Source organism: Vanacampus margaritifer, chromosome 1 (genome assembly GCF_051991255.1).
Source record: "Vanacampus margaritifer isolate UIUO_Vmar chromosome 1, RoL_Vmar_1.0, whole genome shotgun sequence".
In the NCBI taxonomy this organism is placed as follows: domain Eukaryota; kingdom Metazoa; phylum Chordata; class Actinopteri; order Syngnathiformes; family Syngnathidae; genus Vanacampus; species Vanacampus margaritifer.
Window position 1 is genome coordinate 32,795,619 of NC_135432.1, and position 21,937 is coordinate 32,817,555.

General features: G+C 39.8%; 1 protein-coding gene across 8 annotated transcripts in view; it reads right to left on the reverse strand.

The window, feature by feature from the left end:
• The window catches only part of anks1aa (ankyrin repeat and sterile alpha motif domain containing 1Aa), a 62,037-nt gene that overhangs the window by 9,582 nt on the left and 30,518 nt on the right, over positions 1–21,937 (reverse strand). For 5 of the 8 annotated variants that reach the window (XM_077549239.1, XM_077549216.1, XM_077549208.1 and 2 more), the window contains 12 exons: positions 20,779–20,854; positions 20,576–20,677; positions 20,328–20,468; positions 20,010–20,179; positions 19,812–19,874; positions 19,507–19,639; positions 18,918–18,961; positions 18,019–18,112; positions 14,201–14,673; positions 10,618–10,674; positions 9,826–9,895; positions 6,090–6,202 (listed from right to left, as the gene is read on the reverse strand). In XM_077549239.1, coding sequence (XP_077405365.1) covers positions 6,090–6,202; positions 9,826–9,895; positions 10,618–10,674; positions 14,201–14,673; positions 18,019–18,112; positions 18,918–18,961; positions 19,507–19,639; positions 19,812–19,874; positions 20,010–20,179; positions 20,328–20,468; positions 20,576–20,677; positions 20,779–20,854 — 1,536 coding nt within the window. The remainder of the gene's footprint in view (positions 1–6,089; positions 6,203–9,825; positions 9,896–10,617; positions 10,675–14,200; positions 14,674–18,018; positions 18,113–18,917; positions 18,962–19,506; positions 19,640–19,811; positions 19,875–20,009; positions 20,180–20,327; positions 20,469–20,575; positions 20,678–20,778; positions 20,855–21,937) is intronic. The other 3 variants (XM_077549258.1, XM_077549230.1, XM_077549223.1) reach the window with 2 other exon arrangements.

A 21,937-nucleotide genomic window follows, 5' to 3' on the forward strand; every position in this document is an offset into this window, starting at 1 on the left:
TGCATTACTGTCCGACTGGAGATTAACTGATACATGGCGCCAGTTACAGTTTTAACCTGAGTTTCATTGTTGTCTTGTTCAGTTTTATTGTAACAGAGGCAAAAGTCCTTAAAATGACAAGCTGTCATCAGACTTTTGTAATTAATTGAAACAAAATTTACTGCAATCAGATGCAATGTAATAGCTCAACCAACCAATCTTTGATTTATAAAGCACATTTCATACAAAAACATGCAACCCACAATGCTTATATAGTTAAAATCAACCTCTTACTGTCACTCGTCCACAAAGGCACACAGGTTAAGAATAATGAGATGGCTTGGTACACGAGATCCAAGTGAATAAATGCAACACAAACCCATTATTTTCTAATCTACGAAGCCATTAAAGATTTTTCAATTTAGCATCAGTAGCAACGAGTCTCCGCAAACTACTTAAGATAGAAGACAAAATTGGGAACCAAACAATAGAATTTGTATGTGCCCAGATACAACGGTAAAGTAGGACCTCTTGTCAAAGCAAGATTTACGTTATTCTTAAGTGCCAGTAAATAACCGTTGCTTTTTAATGAGGCCTTTCACCATGTACTTATTTAGCAAAAAACACTTTTATGGGAAAAGAGGGTGGAGTATGGGCAGTTTGCAGTGATCTGACTGCATGATGATGGATAAAAAAACAATTAGTACACAGTAAATTCTGTAGAGTAAACTTGACTCTGTTGAGAGTGGGACCAAATAGACTCAGAGAATAAAATAAAGAATAAAAATAAATAAATAAAAGTCACTCATGGGATGAGGAACAAACTCACGACCTTCAGCTTGGGAGACAGCCGTTCCACTTCCTGAGCCACGCAGCTCCAGCTGTGTGTTAGTATATTGCTCATGCCAGCTGAATCTTCGGAACTCCAAGAGACCAAAAACTATGTTTTGGTCCTCTTGGATATAAGCAAACAGTAGGAGGGGCATTGCTAAGGAGGTAGTGTGCGAGTCTCCCTAGCTCAACGCTTGAGTGACTTTTATTTTTCAATTCTTCATTTTACTCTCCTCCAAGTGCAAGTTGTTATCAGCACTCAGTTTATAAGCCCGCCATCTGTGATAGTAAAGGCTTGCATGAGTGCGTGTGGCATGGGCAGCTTCCACATCAGGAAAGGCCTCGTCAATGCAGAAAGGTATAGTCAGATTGGAGGACAACATTTGCTCCCATGCAGGCGTCATCACTTTCAGAGAAGATCTTGCATTTCTCAACACCATAATGCCAGACCACATGTAGCACCAATTACAACATCATGGCTGCGTAGGAAAAGGATGCGGGTATTGAAATGGCCAGCATGCAGTCCACTTCTTTCACTTCTAGAGGGTGCATCATAAAGGGGAAGGTGCAACAAAGAAAGCCCAAGACAGTTGAACAGTTAGAGAGACAAGAATGGGACAGCATTCCTATTTCTAAACTTGAGAAACTTGTCTCCTCGATCCCCAGACGTTTGCAGACTGTTGTAAGAAGAAGAGGGGATGCCTCACAGTGGTGAAAATGGCCGTGTCCCAACTTTTTGGAGATTTGTTGACACCATGGAATTTAAAATCAACATAGTTTTCCCTTAAAATGATACATTTTCTCAGTTTGAACTTTTGACCTGTTTTTTATGTTCTATTCTGAATAAAATATTCAAATTTGGCACTTGCACATTGCATTCAGTTTTTATTTACGATCTGTATAGCGTCCTACAATTTGTATAGCGTACTTTTTTGGAATTGGGGTTGTATTTCAAAGTGGAACGACACACATGTTTTAAGTTAAAAAAAAAAAGGAAAGATTTTCGGGTTGAAACTGGTTTCTGTTACAGCCCTGCTAATTAGGCAAGGTAGCTTCACATGTCATACACAAGGGTAGATCAATGTGCTTCACATAGTTACCAAACAACATCTAAAATGCAAAATATAACGTTTAAAGAAAGAGGAATTTAAGATATAAAAACCCCCAGAACAAATTAAGTAAAAAAAAAAAGCAAAGTACAGAAATAAAAATACGTTTGCTAAGATTACTAAAAGCACGTACATTGCAAAAACATAATTTTGGAAAAAATTATTATAAAAATATAAAATACCTTAGTGTTTACTTCTTTCGACTCCTTTTTTTAAAACGTGTATAGGTTATGTTTTTGTTTTATACCATTTTTGAATATCTTCGAGTAGATTTTTTCCTTCTCTTGTTTTCTTTTTTTATATATATGTGTTTGAAAATAAAATAAAATAAATGAATTCCGTATTTAACCTGGATTTGAAAGCATTTAACTAGAGGCTAATATCAGTTCTGTTGGCAGCTTATTCCATTTGCGTAAAACATAACAGCTAAATGCTGATGCACCATGTTTACTTTGAACTTTGGGCTCCATTAATTAACCCGAGTCTGCTGACTTGAGAACCAAACTGGTTTATATTCCATAAGCATTTCTGTAATGTATTCAGGACCTAAGCATTTAGTGATTTATAGGCCAGAGGCATAATTTTGAAATAGTAAAACCTTTAGGACTGAAGTAATATGTTCTGATCTTGTAATCAAAGGGATAGAAAAAAGATTCCTTAACTTTGTTGGGCCTTGATTAATTCTTGTTATTTTGTCTAGAAGAATAGGTAAAAAAATATTTTTTTTCTAAAGATCTGCTGTAATGTAATTTAGAGACCATTTATTGTGCAGACTTCAAAAGTCAAAATCAAAACTCAGGGCTCGATTGTGAAAACAAGTGTATAACATTACTGATATATGTAAATATTTTATATTGTTTAAATATATTTTTAATCTTATAGGCCATACCTCATGGCTGACACACCAGAACGGAAGTTGATTGATTTCTGGTTCTGTTTAGCGAGTATGATTTTCTCACCACTTATTAATTTGCACGCTATTATGCTGTTCAAAGTTGGCTGTTCTCCACTGTATCATGGTTCCAACCAGGTCTGTGCAAACCATGTATTCCATCACCTAAGCACTTAAATCCGGTATTACATGCGCTAGCTGTGTTAATCTTATGTTAGCTTAGCAATTAACATTGCTTGTCTGTCTTTTCTCGACATCCCTATGTGAGAATGATACTTGTCAGAAGTGTAGCTTATTTGCCGCCACGAAGGTGACGCTTACTGATTTAGGACACTAGTAACCAGCCAAAATTTGTTACTAGCTAGCTGCTACAGCGGAAGTAGCGTAGCAGCGCTTCCCTTCACCTCCCCCAGCAAAGGTTTTTGGAACAGTCTCAGCGGTTGATTGTCAATTTTGCTAGTCACTGTGTGTTGATGATGCACAAAATGCAAACTTTGCCTCGCACACTGCAATGCAAAATCGCTTATTTGGAGTGTGTCACTTGAATTGTAAATTATTAAACCACAAATAGACAACTTAAGCAAGTACTCTTGATTATTTCTATCTTGATTATTTCAGCTTCCTTTTTAAATCCTCAAAAACAAGAGTTTTAAAATGTATGCTTTCATATACAGATTCCGAGAAGGAATTAGTTCTGAGAAGCATGACTAACTTTGAATTATCGCTTCAGTTACATAAGGCTGTTGGTAACATCAAAGGGAGGAAAACTCAACTGAGTTAAACAGGAAAGAGGATTAAAAAGAAATGAATGCAAATCTTAAAGTACGCAGCAGAATTAAAGTACCGGTAGACAACAAAAGCAGAAAACCGTCACATCCTTCCTCAAGCCTAGCAACCACTATTATAGTAAATCTATACCAGTACTATAAAATTTGAATAATGTATAAGATTATATCAGACAGAGTACATCTGGAAAGTCACAGCTTTTTAAAGTACCACTGATTGTCACACCCACCGAAGTGGGGCGAAATTTGTTCTACGCATTTGACCCATCCCCTGTGGGAGCGGTGAGCAGCAGTTTTTCACATTTGGTCATGTTACAGCTTTATCATAAAATGTAATGCCATTTTTCCTCAAAATCCTACACACAACATGACAGAGTGGGAAAAAAATGCTACATAAAAAAAGACATCACATGTACATAAGTATTCACAGCCTTTGTTCAATCAACTTTGTTCTCATTGGAACCTTCAAAGCAGCAGAACTTTTTTCTGCATCATTGCCCAGATTTGTGCCACGAGACAATCCTTTCTTGGAGGTCTACAGACAACGCCTTTGACTTAATGCTTGGTTTGTGCTCTGACATACACTGTCACCTCACCTGTGGGACCAGTTAATCTCTAGTAATTTCTTAAGGGTGATCACTGGAAACACGATTCACCTGAGCTCAATTTTGAGTTTTGTGGCAAAGACTGTGGCTGTGTCCGAATGTCCACCCTTGTCTCCTAACCCCTCATTCACTACATAGCCCCGCACTATATAGTGGCTTAATATGTAGTGCCCTCATTCTGTTTGGCGATTCGGACAGCCAGCTCACTACTTTCTCCTCGTCGCAGATCATGTGACCACCGTAACTGTTACGACGCACCGGCGCATCCATCTCCGACTATTTATTGTAAATGAATGTTTTTTTAAACTGTACTTTAGTTCCTTTGTTGTAAATATTTTCAACTAAAACGCATTAATTATTTCCATAGTATATATTAATGCATCGCTTGTATTCTCGCGATTGCGCTGTCACTCGCGCCATGTTTTTTTTTTCATATTTGCAATGCATTGTGGTCTATATCAACCCAGTTGAGTGAACATCGATGTTTGCTGCTTTTCATTGTGGGTAATTTTGAGTGCCCTACATTTTCGCTCCCTGGACATTCGAACACCACTACAAAATGACGAGATCCCTCAGTCGGGCACTATATAGGGAGTAGGGTGCACATTCGGGCACAGCTAGGCACTTTTTCTTTCTTTTTTACTTTATTGCAATTTACAGAACAAACATGGCTTTGCATGTATCGAAATAACATGAAGAAGACGAACACAGGAGAAGTGACAATGGCGGGCGATTCAAGTACACCACCGCTTGTTGAACATGGGAATAAAGAAGCAAAATATTTTGCTGCAAAAGCATACGCAAGCTAAGGAGGTTGCGCAAAACGACTACAACACGGCTATCCGCCATTGTTGTTGACAGACTGGCGGTCACGCGAAAATTTGAGTAAATAAACTACGACAACGTGTCGTCATCGAGCTGCGATCATTACGTCATCACTGGGGGAGTATCCTTCATATGCTGTCTAGAGGGAAGCGTACGAAAATGTAAAAAAATGTACAGACGCTCCCCAACTTACGAACGAGTTACGTTCCGAGCGATCGTTCGTAAGGTGAATTTGTTCGTAAGTTGCTTCAGTGCTATATTTTGTATTATAATTTATGTTTAAAGCCTATATAAGTATATTGAAGGTTTATATAAGTACGTTTAAGGCTTGTACAAGTAACCTGCATTGGTTTGTACTGAAAAAAGAACACTTAGGAAGAATGATGCAGAAGAAAGCATTGTTAGAGGGATTCAATTTGAACTTTAAGTCAATTAATTATTGGTGTGAATTGCCTAGTACCTTGCGATTCGATCTATATCACGATTCATAGGTCACGATTCAATTGCGATTAATCCTGATACGAATCTATAAGTTGATTATTGTGATTTTTTAAAATTCTAATTTAGAAAATGCTAATCAGTAAACTTGAACATGTACACTGTAAGATTTGTATGAAAATGTATTTATTTATCTGAAACTTCAGGCTTATAACTGAGCCACTGTATTTAACAAACAATCTGTTGCAGTCTGTTTTATGTTTGAACAGCATTGAAATAAAATATTAAGGCTTAATGTTCCATTAACATAACATTCTTCCATGCTTAGCTTGTTAACCCTAACCCTTAGTAAGACATTTTGTTGAATATTTCCATTGAAAAATTAATATTTAAACATCGATTCGGCCGCATATCAAATCGATTCGAGAATTGTGCACTGTAATATTGCGATATATTGCCGAATCGATTTTTTTAACACCCCTAAAATTAATGATAATGTCTCTAGGTTGACAGGGTATATGCAAAAAAAAAAAAAAAGAAAAGAAAAAAAAACATATAAAATGAGAACAGAACAACAAAGTTGAAGATAAGTCATCATGAGAACATAAAAACAACAGGCACTCACCATGTAGTGCAGGTCGTCAAAACCGTTGAGGAGCAGCTTGCTTTCGTACTGAGGCAACCCCAGCAGCTCCAGCCAGTCTCCAACAGGCTGCTGTAGCAGTCGGACAGAGGCACCTGGCGACAGTGGAACACGCTTCAGGAGCGAGAAACCATTCATCCGGTAACAGCGGCATGCTGAGGATGATATGTGACATAACCACATCATCTTTGGCCAGCAGTGCCGGGCACACCGGCAACAGGACGGTGTAAGAGACAGTGTCCTCTGCGGGCAGGGGGCCAGCTCCCGCGGGGCGGCGGGGACTGAGCCACAGTTTCCAAAGACGGATCTTAGTGCCCCCGCTCTCAGGGGCAAAGACAATTGTGAAATTGATGCGAGCTGGTTGACCACCATTTAATTAGTTGTTGCTATGCTACAGATTCAGGAACATGAGAAAAAGTACTTGTACTAAGTTTTTGGTCCATCAGTTGGAAAGGTTCAGGAGCAGGAGGCAGTAAGCTGCCAACAATTCTTATTCATGACTGACAGAGATCCACCCTAATCAATTTAAAACCAGTCACTCACCGCAGCATGGATATCACGAGAAATAGTGAAATATTAGAATATCACCTGGATTAGGTTGGACAGATTAGGACATTAATAAATCATCAAATAAATCCATCAATGCAAGAGCTCAGAAACAAACAAGATTCATCCAGTCAAAGATTCAGTCAGTCACTTAGACATCAGTAGAAGCGGGAAACAAAATAATGCACTCTTAATTCATCTAATTTCTACAAAATTCCTTCCGTCTCTTCTCAGTGCTAATGGTACTGATGTTGAGGTAGTGTCTGTCTTTTTTCCTGCTGGCTGCGTATGATGCTGCCCCTCCTTATCAACTCTCTCTCTTCTCTCTCCCTGTCGCTCTTGAATGTTACTCTTCCAAACTCACCACCTCCCTTAAAGCCTGCAAGTGGTGACTTTGTGTCAATGATGGGAGCAACCGCCTCATTTACAGACCCTGGCTACCCTCATTATTATTAGGCTTGACTTCTTGTTCTGGGCTTTTTCACAGCACACTTTTCATCATGACAGAAATCAGTAGAACAGGCATGGGGCCAATCAAACATCACCGCAAACCTGGCCAAAATCAAGCATAGAGCCTCCTCTGCTCTGATTGAGTACTCGGATGAAAGCTTGAGCCTTGAGCACACAGCAGAGTGAAGATAGCAACTAAAAGGTGAGAGAGCGAGAGAGAGAGAGAGAGAGAGAGAGCGAGAGAGAGAGAGAGAGAGAGAGCGAGAGCGAGAGCGAGAGCGGGAGCGAGAGAGAGAGAGAGAGAGAGAGAGAGAGAGAGACTGATGTGGCGCCGACTGATTGACTGCAGTGCTCTCATCTTTCCTCGAGCCTACAAAGAAAGATGAGCTCATCCCCTGACATACGTAATGCTTAATATTTAAAAAGCTCGCTTCTGTACGTGGCATAACAAACAAGGTGTCTACAATGACTTACTAGGCTGGAGAGTAGTGCGTATTATTGTTTGTTCAATATAATTAATAGGGTCGTTAATTTCAAATAATTATGACTAGTAAAAGCTGAAGGGAGTTGCTAGTCCACAGGCATCATCACTGAGTAGAATAAATCACAGAAAGACACCCAAACATGATTTGTTGCCTTCTAATGCAAACGGAAAATGAACCTGATTAACCCAATTTTTATTCAGCAAAACATTGATAAAGGATTTCACTTTAAATCCCTAATAACATCTATTTGACTGTCCTCTCACAGTATTAATAAATTTGTAAATGGTGCAAAACCGATATGGAAAAAGCAGTGATGTGTACGGTGGGCAGTAACAAATGCTTTCTTTTTTTCTTTTTTTTTTAACGAGTAACAGTAACAAATGTTTTCTAATTTCTACGGCTACAATTTGTAACCATCTAAGTCTGTTTGAGCTCCTTTAGTTTGTCATGCATTTTTGTTACTCAAGACGTAACAATGAGTTCCTGAAATTGTAAATCAGCTGTGGCTGAAACGGAGGGCAAAAGTAAATTTGGTTTGCAACCTCCACTGTCACTCAATGCTAATCAAGCAAGCAGTTGCTTTCCTCTTCCTAAAGTAATGCAAACTTTACTGGTAACTAACTACGTTTAACTTTGCATACAGCGGTACCTTGACGTTTTTCAAGATACAAGCCATTGCTTTGTTGATTTACTATTTTTTGCTTTGTGTCGCTAGCAAAAATGTGACTTTACGCTTCAGCCACTCCACCACTAGATGGTGGCAATGAACTTCATGCCATACGATCAAAGTTCAGGTATTCATAAAACAAATCCATCCATCCATTATATTTATATTAAAAAAAAAAAAAAAAGTTAAAAAACACATACATGTCGTAAAATCTTTTGAAAAACACTGTTTTTGGAAAAAAAAAAAAACACATACACACAAAAAAATCCATATCAAAGTGGGGATCATACAGGAGGCTTGATAAAAAAAAACTAGCATTTTTCACATATTTGAGACGATGTGGTACTCCAAACTCTCACTGGAGCGGTTCAACGTCTATCAACAAGTATCTGTGCGCCCAAACTGGAAGTACGACATTGTTTGAGAATAAATGAATATTTACTCATTAACAACTGATACTATTTATGCTGCTCACCTAAAAACACATAGAGAAATATCGTTAATTATTTTTAGAATAATATTAAATTTTTATTGCACCCCATATTGACAAGCCACCACTGTCGGTACATGGTAACAGGATTTAATTGATAAAAAGGCAGCACGGTGCCCCACACACAGACAAGTAGTGTATGTACAAATGCAAGACAAAGTTTAAAAACAAATACTGTACACCTAGTGGGGCCATTGGTAAAAACAGGTTAAAAAAAACAAGATTCCCACACAGGTGCAGGACCTAACAAAAACATTTTTATCAGCAACGGTGGGAAAACGCTAGCAGAATACAAGGTTCCTTCCATTCAGCTTACACTGGTAAACAACAGGTCCAAGCATGTTGTCAGTCCTACCAGGACCGACAAGTCAGACAGGAGGGTATTGTCCTAAATAACATTGTTTCATTTTAAGAGTCTGCATTTAGCTCATTGTAACTTCAGGACCAATTATTTGTGAATAAATTATTTTGTGACCAGATGCTCGATCTCCCACGTCTGTCTCTTATAGGACTTGGACAATTTTTGGGCTCCAAAGACTCAGTAAAATTTGGATCCTTGATCTCATCTGGCCCCAACTAGGGTCCCAACTATTCTGACCTCAGTGTTTTCCCCCCATCAGTAGATTTGGTGAAGCAGTGCAAGCGTAGTATTTCTACCAGTAGTAGTATTTTTATCATATGCACTAGGCTGAAGCAACAGTCAATAAAGGCTGTAACGCCAGTGCCAGGAAAGCGTGGGGCAAAAAAACAGTAAAGTCAGAATAATCTCAGTGAAAATCAAGTGATTTTTTAAAAACTAATTATGGAGAAGCTTTATTTCTTTAGATTATTATTTTTTTTATTACTGTATGTTTATATAGCATGATAAACTCACAAGTCAAGGAACCACTGTTCTTCTCTTTGTACCAACAAAACATATGAAGATATGCTCTCAGATTTATTCAACTGCCAATGTAAATTAATTTTATTTGCAAAATGTACAAACATTGTAAATTTTTTAAATGTATAATCTTTCAAATCGTTGCAACATGGATGAATAATTGTTGAGTTCTCTTCATAATAGTAATGGTTGTACTGTACCTGGTGTAGCGTATTGCTGATCTCTGGAAAAGTCAATGCCAGCACCAATCAGTGTCATGATCTTCTCAATCTGCAGACACAAGCACAAGGGAGGCATTAGGACCTGGAGGATCTATGACCATTTCTCCTCCACCAACCACCGGAAATGACAAGAAAGCCCTCAAACAAACAAAATAAGAACTTCTTTGTATTTTTGGCCAGTAAGAGTAATTTTATCACATTGACTGACATATCCTTTGAGAAGACGAAGATAAATAGCATGCATTGTGTCCTTGTTGAACTTACTATAATTGCATAAAAGTAAATGATAATCTCAAGAGAGAAAAAATAACAGAGAAGAGAAACCTAGAATAGCATAAGCCCTTGCAGTATGTCCATGCATCGATGCACAATTCATGATCATGATTCAACGGTGATAGGAGCTTCAGTAAAGTGGCGCTTGTTTACGCTTTAATGAAAAGACAACTATTTTAAGATGCCCCGTCACACTTGATGTAGCCGTGCCATGTAAAAAGAAAGAAAGAAAGAAAAAGATTTAGTTGGAAATTGGAATCATCAGCCAGTGTTCTTATTTTCACAAAATTTAATTACCCAAGTAATTTGGAATGTCCAGAGGAGCAGATCTAATGCAAAACAGTCTTGGAAGATGAAATCAATAATCACGGCGATTAAGTAATTCCAAGCCCATTCATGAACTCATAAAAGAAAGCAATCTTACTCCCACAAACAATGCCTCTGAAGAAGACAGGACCAAATCCCAAGAGGACCAGAAAACATTAAATACGATCTTACGCTGTCACAGGAATTAGATCCTGGTGGTTTTGTGCTGGGAGAAGACATCAGTGTCTGCTGAGAGAGAATCCAGGTTTTTCATACTTGCCAATTGCCATGCATACCAACACTCAGGTGTGCCAGAGCTTAATAACAGTCCTTTCCCCATATGCTGTTAATAAAACTGTATATACAGAACAATCAATGTTTGAAAAATGTTTGTTGGAAAAAACTGAAAGGCGAGGAGAGAGTTGGTAATGTGTTTTTGTGCTGCATTAAAATCTCAAACGGGACAGGGGTGCATTGTGGAACAGGCCGCCTATGAGCAAGGACATACAATGGGTGGGGGCAAAAGTCACTCTACAAAGGTGGAGGTCAACAGCTGAAAAGCAGCAATGGTGAGAGACGGCGAGCATGGGATTAAAAGCGAAGGAAACTCATTCATCAAGCTTCTCACAGCAGGATTGTCATTAGGATGACTACGCACTTGCACAGCATAACTTGGCTGTTACGTTAATGTTCATTAACAGACTCAACACACTGTGGCGGTTAAGGCACACGAGCAATATGAGCTAAAGGCTGATGACGTTTTCAGGGTGGACTAAGGTCATGCGAGATAGAGAGCCCTAAACAAAAACAACAACAACCCCAAATTGGAAAGTTGGCATAAACACAAGGCTTGGATGGAAGCTACGGACTAACGAATGACGTCAAGGGGAATGAGTGCATCACAGTAGCAAGCAGGTGTCAGCGACTCAATGGCACAGAGGGGCAACGCACTGTCAGCAGTCCCATCAACTAGTTCAATGATAGCCCAATGTCAGTCTCCTTGTTTTAGAAACAGGGTTTATTTTGCAGAACACCACTTCCAAATAAAGTTGCATATAAATCACTCTGTTGTCAATAATTCTAATTCAGTTGGTTTGATATCGCAAATCGATATGTAGTTTTGGCAGTAATAGGCTAGCACACACACAAGCATGCTCTGAAACAAATATCAGCCATTAGCCATTTTTAGTCAAATACTCTATGTTCATTCAAACATATTTATAAAACTGTATATTCTTTACCTGAATGACTTTAGAAGTTGAAAATTTAAATGCTTGCCTTTAGGTTTCTGCTTGTCTTTATTGTCATGTCTCACACACAACTTATCATGTCCCTTTTTGAATAGTTACATTATTACATTTTAGCAATCAATAATCTTTTTTTTCCCCATCGAGGGCAGTGGTAGGTCACCGCACTGCATTTGAGGTGTCAATCATTTTAAACAAAATGACTTTAAAATTGTTGGACTCCAAAGAACTATTCTAGAGTAGGGAACTATTCTCGAGTATGAATTCGATATGAGAGTAAAAATCCATCAAAACAATTTCAAACACGCTTTACATTAAAGACTGCAGCATTTACTTATATATCAAGATGGACAAAAGAAAAACAACACTCCAGCAGGAAATCAATACTCACAAAATCAGGCTTCATGTCGGCTACAGTGTCATTCAAAAATGACAATGGGAATAAAAACAAAAAAGTGTCCCTCTTCTTCAGCCTCCCAGACTCTCCTCCCATCTGTGCACTTCACATTGTGCCCCCCCAGATTGTCATCTTAAGTCTGATCCCATGGACCAATCCGAGCCCACATTAGCATGCACGTTACATACCAGTGAACACACATTCAGAGCTCCTGAGATAGGCCAAGACCTCATGCAAGTCAAATATGCTTGTCTTTAAAGCAGACGATCCACGAGTGTAGAGCACCAAAGCTAAAAAAGATGTGAGGTTGGGGGTTGTTGGTGTGAGAAAGATGGGGAAACAGGGTGTGTGTGTGTGTGTGTGTGTGTGTGTGCGTGTGTGTGTGTGTGTGTGTGTGTGTGAGAGAGAAAATGTATATTTTTAGCAAACCAGATTAAAAAGATGTTACGTGACATTTGCATGCCCTAAAAGCTGCTTAATGTCACGAGTAGACGGTGGAAAAGGAAACACTGCATCAAGGGAAGAATTTAGGGTGTATTTTCATTGGGTCTTATTACTAAAGAACATGCGGGCTGTGTTACAGTTGTTCATACTTTAGCTACAACCATAACAACCTATGCTGTTTCATCTTCAAAAAAAAAAGGCTGACTTTGACCAAGTCCCTTTTAGGAATAGTCCTTTCTGATCAAGGAGAAGCACTGCTGAGGGAAGGTTTTTTGTTCATCATTGGCATAGGCCCTGGCTTGTATGAATACAATTTTGAGAGTTTCAGAATAATCCCAGTTGGTTGCCAATGAATAACAATATATTATCACAGTTTGACTGAAATATTATTTGGAGTAGAATCTGACCTTGCCAGTGGGATTGCCAACAATGCATCTCTGTAATCTCACAAATCCATTTTAGCAAACTTCCAGATAATATATTTGTGGCAAATCATCTGACACTCCTTAAAGGACACAGAGGTGGCAACTTTGGCCTGAAAGCAACAAGAGACAACCGTGTTTGTCTACTCCACTTTTTTCTTTTCCAAATAGTTCCCCCGGATAAAATGGTCTAACAAAACATAAAACAAAACTGTAAAAAAAGCTAATACCAAACTCGTATAAATAGTTATTAGCCCTTCTGAAGGATTTACTACACAAGTCTGGAAGTGTGTGGAATAAGGCAAAGAACATTTCGTGACGTGACCTTTGACCAAATACCCAAGTTCTTGTAGTGGATACCATCCAATAAGATTCAGCAAAAAAACTGTACTGATTCAACCTTTGACCATAACTAATTTGGCCATTGTGTGGCGCTTTCCATTCAGAATAAATAGGGTCCTTCCTTGGATAGAAGACAACATCCACTGAAACTGAAAATCCTCTTGTGTTTACAGAACATTACTGCAAGTCTCACAATACGTAGAATAGATACTTCTAGTAAACTGTGGACTGAAGCCTAATCTTATGAAGGTTGCTAAAAACCTTTTGATATACACTAAAATACATAATTGGGTCAAAGTGTTCACTAAATGTGTCACCTGAAGCACACATGCTCTGACACCTTGACGACACAGGATTGGAACAGATTGAGCTAACATTTAATTGGCAGGCTGAGAAAATCGTATAAATTATGTGACAAACACAACATTGTTGCATAAGATGGAAAAAGCGCATGAACGGATTAGTGTTAAAAGTGTGCTGAATTACCACGACTACACTTTTAGCATGTTCATTGTTAACTGCAGTGTATCAGCATTGGTTGATTGGTCCATTGGGCGTTTTTGCAAATAAAGGTGAGCAGAGCTTAAGGAAGATGTGCACCTTCTCTCCTTTTTGAATCTGTACAAATCTCCGTCTGTCGTCTTGTTTTCTCAGTTTCTCTCTGGGTTTATCCAAAATCCTTGTTCTGTCTAATCTCCTCCTGCACCACTCACATGCTCGAACTCCACATTAAACATCAACATGCTGACAGAGGATGGGGGGGGTTAGTTCTGAATGTACAGCACAATAGTAACAACCTCCTAGAAAAATGTAAATGTAAAAGAAATATAAAATCACATTCGTTTAAGGTTATTTGTATCCATTTCTATTTTGGATGACCTTTTTCAGTGTCAGTACTCTATGAATAAAATGATTCAACTTACCTCGTCCCATTCTGAGGTGAATGACGGCGATTTCTCCAGCCGTTTCTTCCCACTGCTACAGTTAGAAACCGATTCACTTCGGTTCCCCAGTCCTCCGTCTTCCTCACACGGAGGCGACACAAGCAAATCTGAGTCCGACTTGGAGAGGCTGCGGGCCAGCTTCAGGTCCCCAGGTGGACGCATCCTCCCAGATACTGCCCCCAAGTCTCTGGGCTCCTTGTTCACAGTTGCGTAAATGGCTTTTGGATCACAGTCTGTTAGGATGGCAGCCATACTAGGACGGCTAGGTGGGGTTGAAACGGCTTGCTCTTTCGCTTTGGCTCTCGACTGTGGCTGGCTCTGACCAGGTGGCGGGACACCTGGAATCCTGAACGGCTCCTCGCGACAATCAAACACAGGAGATGATCCGTGCAGAAGGCCAGTAAACTGCTCTGGGACACCTGCACCCTGATCCAGGCTGAGTTGGGAGTTATCTAGACAGAGAAAAACATCACAAGGTCAGTCTGCAAGGAGGGGAGAGTTGTTTTGGAGGGCTGAAACTGGATGGAAGACTGAGCGTCAGATCCTTAGGGCAGGGCTCGTAAGAAACCGCCCACGCAGGCGCTGAAACAGTTTTGTAATTGTTTCCTAGCAGGGGGGATGGAGTGAGGTGGGGGGGAGAGAAAAGTTGGAGAAGACAGGACACATATGTTTGCGAGAGAAATGTCAAGTATCCATATTCGGTTTGCAAGCTGCTGGTGCTGAACGCCTGCATTCTTATTAGCCTTTATTCTCTGTCAGTAGGCACACTTGTCTGTTGTTTCCCTTCAGGGTCACAACAAACATTACTCCAAACGACAGGCTAAGCTTTGCTGCATGCACACGCGCATCATATAAAACACAATCCAGAAGGGTAGACTCACCAAGGGGAGTTCCACTTAAAGAGGGTGCCTTCTCCAACAAAAACAACTGCTTAATGAGACTGCATAGCAAGTGCAATTAAAAACAATTTGATTTTCCTCCTCCCTCCTCACAGGAATTACAGCCACATAAGCCCCCTTTTCTCCATCAAATCCACCACGCAGCTTGGCTTTGTTTTAAAGAGGCATAAACGCTGCTTTGGTTCCGACTTATGTGCTGCAGTGTTGTACGGCTGTTGTCTGCCCGTGTGACTAGTAGCTCTCTGTTTTCTGAATTCTAATTCTGGACTCGAATGAAGGCTCAGGAATGGAAATTTGAATCGCCCCATCCTCAGTGGACAGACTCTAGGTAATTAGCACAGTGACACATGCGGAGGGAAGGGAAGGGACTGTCTCTGTCAGGGTCAAAGGGTGAGGGTGTTTGGTGACGGGGAAACTAGGGCAGTGGTCACAAACAGAGACCAGGGGAGGTCAAGTCACCATTTCAAAAACTTGCATTACCTTTCATGTTGTCTGACAACATCTTGAACTCCTGTCACACACTGCCAAGCATTTGAACTTGAAGTATGGGAGGGTTTGCGTGTGATAAAGTGAGGTGAGTGGTTGTACTGTGCACATATGTCAGGATCCTTGCCAAACTCGCCGTGTGAACGCCCTCTGAGCACATTGATCTGGTTCCCAGAATCTCACACGCATTTAACCCCCTCCAAAATCACTACACCGTCTGTCTACCTCTGCTCTTAAGCCTCTCTTCAAGAGCATGGCTCAATATTATTGCAGCTCATGTGCTGCAGATTAGGTCACTACAGATGTGGAATGTGTGTTTCCTTTGGCACTGCAAGCGCCATGTTTCACTAATGATGTCATGGTCTGCAGAGACAGATGCAGTGGTGCCAACTATCATTCCACATCGCTGCACTTCCGAAATTGTCTTAGGTTGGGAGGCCATTTGTTAAGGGCAAAGTCTTACTTTTACGTCATGATATGTGCTTCTTCGCTGTATAACAGCCCTGTTCCCCCCCGCGCCTACAAATGCCCCTTTTTAAAGAACCATTCTTCAGTGGTCACTTGAATTTCATGCCGAGCCGTGTATCCTACAGTGAGTTGCATTGAATTTGTAACTGATGCTAAACACAAGTATGACTATGCTGACTACGCATTTATTCTCCACCTGCCACATGCTGAGGTCTGGTCCACAGAAGGACGAGTAATCAGATCTTCCTTACACGCAGCAAAAGTCACGCCCACATGAGCAAAATGAAATATTTCTACTGAGACAGCTGGTTTGGATTTCGTTTTAGCAATAAAGTTGTGTCTTTAATTTGATCGTGTGCATGAAGTTGAGAAGACCACTGTGTGAAAAAAATATTTTTTCTGCAGCTTTCAAAATTGGAGTGGTGTTTATAAATTCACTGTCACCGCTAGTGACCCCAAAACAGACAATGAATGACCATAAATATTGGCAATATAATTCCAACTCATGGGCTGAAGTTGTAAAACCCGCCTCCTAAGGAGTTGAGTCATAAATCAGAGGTTGGGCTAGTGTTTACTATTGAGAGGGAAGGCAGACGGGATCAATTTATGGCTTTGTCTCAAAGGTGAGATTGACCCCTAAAAGGAGACATATTGAGGAAGATTGACTTTTTATTGCTTGTATACAGAAAGCTGGATCACTTGGGTGCTTGCCCACCCGTCAAGTGTGAAATTGAACCACAAGTAGTGAAGTGTGACGTGTGAACCAAGTAAATCTTCGCTCATCTCTACATTCTTAAAATTTTTAGACAGCTCTTACTTGGTTCACCAACTATGCTACTTTGCAAGTATTTAGTGTATCCGTGCAGAATACATAAAATCTGTATATTTTATTCACTCTAAGCATCATGAAATTCAGGTATCATTGTTTTTTGCTGTATGGCTCCCAAGAAAGTGCAAAGCGCAAGTGACTGTGGAACTAGGAAGCCCTGGAAAGTGTCATGGTTCCAGCAGTGTCCGGTGAGCTCTCTCCAGGCACATGCTTCGAGTTACGGTTTTGGTCGTCATGGTAACAAAAGCCGTGTACAGCTGTACTCCACACTGATTCCACAGTTGAGCAGTTTGATTTTCATGAGATAAGACTGTCAAGTCAAAATGGGCTAAGTTCCAGGAGGCAGAAAAAAAAAAGGTGTAAACTTAGTATCCCTTCTCCTTAATAATGACGTTTTGAAATCACATGATGCAATTGTGCTCATAGATAAGAAAGCAACAATCAAATAGTTCAAAACTTTTTCTTATTGGCAATGAAATGAGCCTCGCCCATTTCTTGCCATACAGTAGACCATCACTCAGTCTACATGGACAAGTCAAACAGATTCTGCTTCACAACAGTGCATACCCTGGCAGGATACATACAGCATTTGGCTGATACACTTGGCTTTCAATTTTAATAGTGGATAACCCCTCCTTTTATTTTTCCTCACACAACCAACCATCCCAAAAGCAATTCCATAAACAACTCTCCCAAGGCGTAAACATTTGTCATTTGCAAAATCGATGTGTGAACAATAGGTGAACTTAGTAACCTTATATAGTGAATGAAATGAAGAGTCAACACAAGAGGAGGTTACCATATCATCACATGAGATTTGTCACAGATACAGTATAAGCATCTGATCACGTTAAACTGCACTGTTGTAGAAAAAGATTGCTAAATGCATAACCTCGCTTAGTACAAGGTGAGACTTCGTTTAAATTACTGGTATTACATTCTGACACTGTATAAACACATTCTGATCCTGTATACAAACACACAATGGTAGATGGTATGATCCTGGAGTAATACTACAAGTACAAGTACTCATCAAAATACCCACTGTACATAGGAGGTTGCACACAAAAGACATGATTTCCTTGGCGAAGGTACATACAATTGTCTCAGCTCACCTTCTAATGCTCGCAGGCCCCCCCGTCCTGAGGGATGCAGTGTTTCCGTTGTCGAGTTTGGTGTACCAGAGTTATTTAGGGCGTTGGAGTTGCACTATAGTGGAACAAAAAGGAGTAATGGTCAGTTCATTCCAGCCATCCCAAAATTTTATGGATTGTGTTAATGATCAGTTTAGGCCCAGTTTGCCAGCTAATGTAGGATATTGTTTAACTATTACAATTTACGATATAAACTGTTTATATATTTTGGGAAAAACTGCTACCTAAACAGCTTTCTATAAGGCAAATAGTTTAGAGGCGGTCGAGACCCTGTAACCCACAAGAAAATATCAGCCCCTGGACTGAGCAGCAGCAGAATCCCATCTCAGAACCAAAACAGGTTCAATCTGTTGTAAACTGACCATTTATAAAGAAGTTACTTGGGAATCATTCATGTGATATGTTCACAATTTGGATCATGACAGAGCAGAAAGTGTAGGAAACCATTTTTGCGCGTAAACACTATCTTTGTGAACTACAGTGTTATGAAGAGAAATGTTATTACTTGTTTAATTGTAAATAACTAATTTGCATCTTTGCAGATTCAGAAAAAGTTCCACAGTATATGAAACAAAATTACTATCAAATCATTTTTCTAGTGTATGCCATTGGCCACTTAAAAAATGGTTAGCAGGCCACAAATAGCCCCCCAGGCAATAGTTTGGACACTGCAGTAAACAGTCATCCTCTAGCAACATGACGTTCATATTCATTGCATTGTGCCAAACTCAAAATATGCAAATCATTATGCAGATGATTTCTGTTAATGCTAAATACAGAAGCTAAAAGATAGGAGAGATAGAGAGAGATTGATAAGGCAAATGATTTGGCAGTTTGCAGAAGACAACAAAGTGTGTTACCTGAGGTAGGACACTGTTGGATGACTGGATGCATGTCTTTTCATCTAAGGAAACATAAGGCACAAGAGTAATCATATGGAGGAATTAACAATCTTCCCATCCTGCTTTTGTGAGTGTTTAAAGGGTGTGAAAGTGATGTATGTTTTATGCATGGAGATATTGACTAACATATCTGACAGGCTCTTGTTTCATTTTTTGACAATTAAATGACAATGGCTAAGCAGCCATAGGATGATGAGGTCGATTTATTAAAGGTACATTCATCCATTCCCTTTCTTGCCACTTGGAAGTGAAAAATGCAAAATGTCCTTTTTCTTCCACCGTAATGTTGACATTAATTAATTTGGGGAACTGATTGAGGTAGAAACCTAACGGGGCTTGAGTCTAAAACATCTCTATTGAAAGCAAAGTTTAGGAAAGTTTGCTTGACATTTAGACTCCACTGATGATTGACAAAAGTAGCTTTATTAATGCTGCATCTTCCTTAGACTTAAAACATCTGTTGTATCAATTTATTATGAGAGCTCATTATACAGTATGTGCTAGAATGTATCTATGAATGTCTGTCAAGGTAATACCACACATTCACCTTTATGAAACTGAGATTCTTGGCTTGGCAGTGGAACTTTGGTTTGAGCAGTCAATAACAACTCATATGTGTGATCCTCCTCCTCCTCAGCAGCCTCTCCTCGCTCGTCAATACTGCTATTTGTAAAGAGAACCTGCGCACAGCAGAAGTGAGGAAACAGTCATTCGAAATGAACATGGCAATTTATTGAAGATGGTTAGCAAAAATGGAACTGTCCGACAAGTCCTATGATCGAACAGTAGCATCAGTTATTCAGTTTTCTTGCCTTCAGAGGACTTTTGTTCTAAACCTTATAATCTCCTCACCTCTGAGCTCGCCTCCTCTTCAAGACCAGGGCCAGGATGTGATGAGTGAGCCAAGCGATCTTTCTGTAAGAGACATATGGTTCCATAGTTGAGAAAAGCAAGTGCCCCACCGTACAGCCAGTGGAGCTCTATCACCCTCTAGTGGCAGTTAGGGGTTCTCACACGCAACAGCTTGCATAGTCTGCATGTTAGTCTAACCTTTCCCGCTTCACTGTCTGGCCTTCCAGAATCCCTGTCCGAGGATTTGCCACTTGTAAGGCTGTCCAGAGAATGGCAAGAAGTAGCTTCAAACAGAGCTTCATAAGGACTCTCCTCCTCAGGCCCCGGGGCCAGCCCCAAGATCAACTCACTCATTTTCTCCAGATCGCCTATAAAACATTTAATAACAAGCCCAGATTGCCTCTAAAGTATTTCATAATGTACCGTGCACATGCAAAGCCATTTATTCAACATTGAGCAGGTTGTCAACAACACTGTATACAAAAAAAGCAACACATCATTTAGTAATTGAATTACCTGCTGCAATAACTGCACCAAACACGTTTGTTTTTTTAGTCTGGCAAATCATACCCTTGTTTCGAGGGCCGGGACTCTCTAGGGGTGGATGGATTGGTGGAGGGGGGAGGTCAATGTCAGGAGGCTTTCCGCTCATAAGTCCTGCAGCAGACAAACAGGAGATTCAATCAAAGTAACTAAATCCAGACAATTTAATACAAGACTTCCATTTTGATTTTTTTTTTTTTATCAGGTATGAATGATCCCACCTTGGATAAGACCTGCTAACGCTCTGCTTTTCTGAGAGGGCATGTCTTTGACAGTGTCCAGCGCTGTCAAGCCCTTCTGGTCCAAAATGTTCACGTCGATACCTATGAGTCATCACATGGAGGAGTTATGCCACCACGTCTTCCTGCTAACTCGTTTAATACATTTGCAGAGGCAAGTGGAAGCATTAGAGCTTACGTCTGACCTGCACTGAGAAGTTTATGTACCACATCCGTCTTCCCAAACAAGGCTGCTTCGTGGAGTGCACTGCCTTTCTCCGTCTGATCAAAAAAGAAAGTGTAACGAATGAGAGAAAATCACCAAAGAAGTTCACTCAAAGCAAGCATGAGTATGCAAAAAGTGTGAAAGAATGATCTATTCCAGTTTGATGTACACTGGTTTAATATTGCATTGCACAACTGTTTTTATTCATATCCCGATGCGGAGAGCGGGTCCTTCATTTTACACCCATACATTCAGCATATAAAGGGACATCAAATGAGCATCCTATATGATGTATTTGCTTTGCATCGAGTCCTCTAATAGCAGTTCCTTTTCCAGGTCACAGGATCATGCTAATTACAATCAGCAGGAAGCAAGGCCTCAAGTTATGAGACAAGCCTTGATTTAGAAGAAAAGGAGGGAAGAAGAAAAGACAAAACAGATGGATGAGACTGTTTGGTACAGACTGAGCTACAGATGCCCCTCCCACTCGTGGGGGTGAATGATCCAGCTCAACTTTTCTCATCATCGCTTTTACTAATAGTAGACAGTATGTTGCGTCATCATTTTGCAGTGCTTAAGAATGTCACATTGCCAAGTTTTACCGAGAAGTAGCATGAGCCACAGGAAATGCTGCAAGACCAGTCTGGGTTTGCATATGAGGCAATACAGAAAGTTGTGATAAAAACAATACATATTATTAGAAAATTTAGGGGTGTCAATATTGATATCGATCCGATATCTAATTATATCACTGTACATCCAAAATCTCTGATAGCCTCTGTTGTTCCCACCATATATAGAATGTAAAAAAAAATATTCTGAATGTACTGAAGTAAACTTGAATTGTTATTTTGCGGTTCAGAGAGTATAATTGTTTTTTATTTACTTTTTTAAGGTTATTACTCACTACGCAGGGTCCTTTATTTTCTATTTATTCTATTCAAGTCAATACATTCTCATGTTTGAGGTTGAATTTATTTAACCAAAATGATTGAAACAAATGGGTCCTATTTTCTCATGCCTCCTTTTGCTGAGTATTTATTGTTTTTTATTCAAATAGTATCACTTGATCAAGTTCATTCCATACTTAAAAAAAATAATAAAGGCATGTATCATCAATTCTTCCACACCAAACGCCT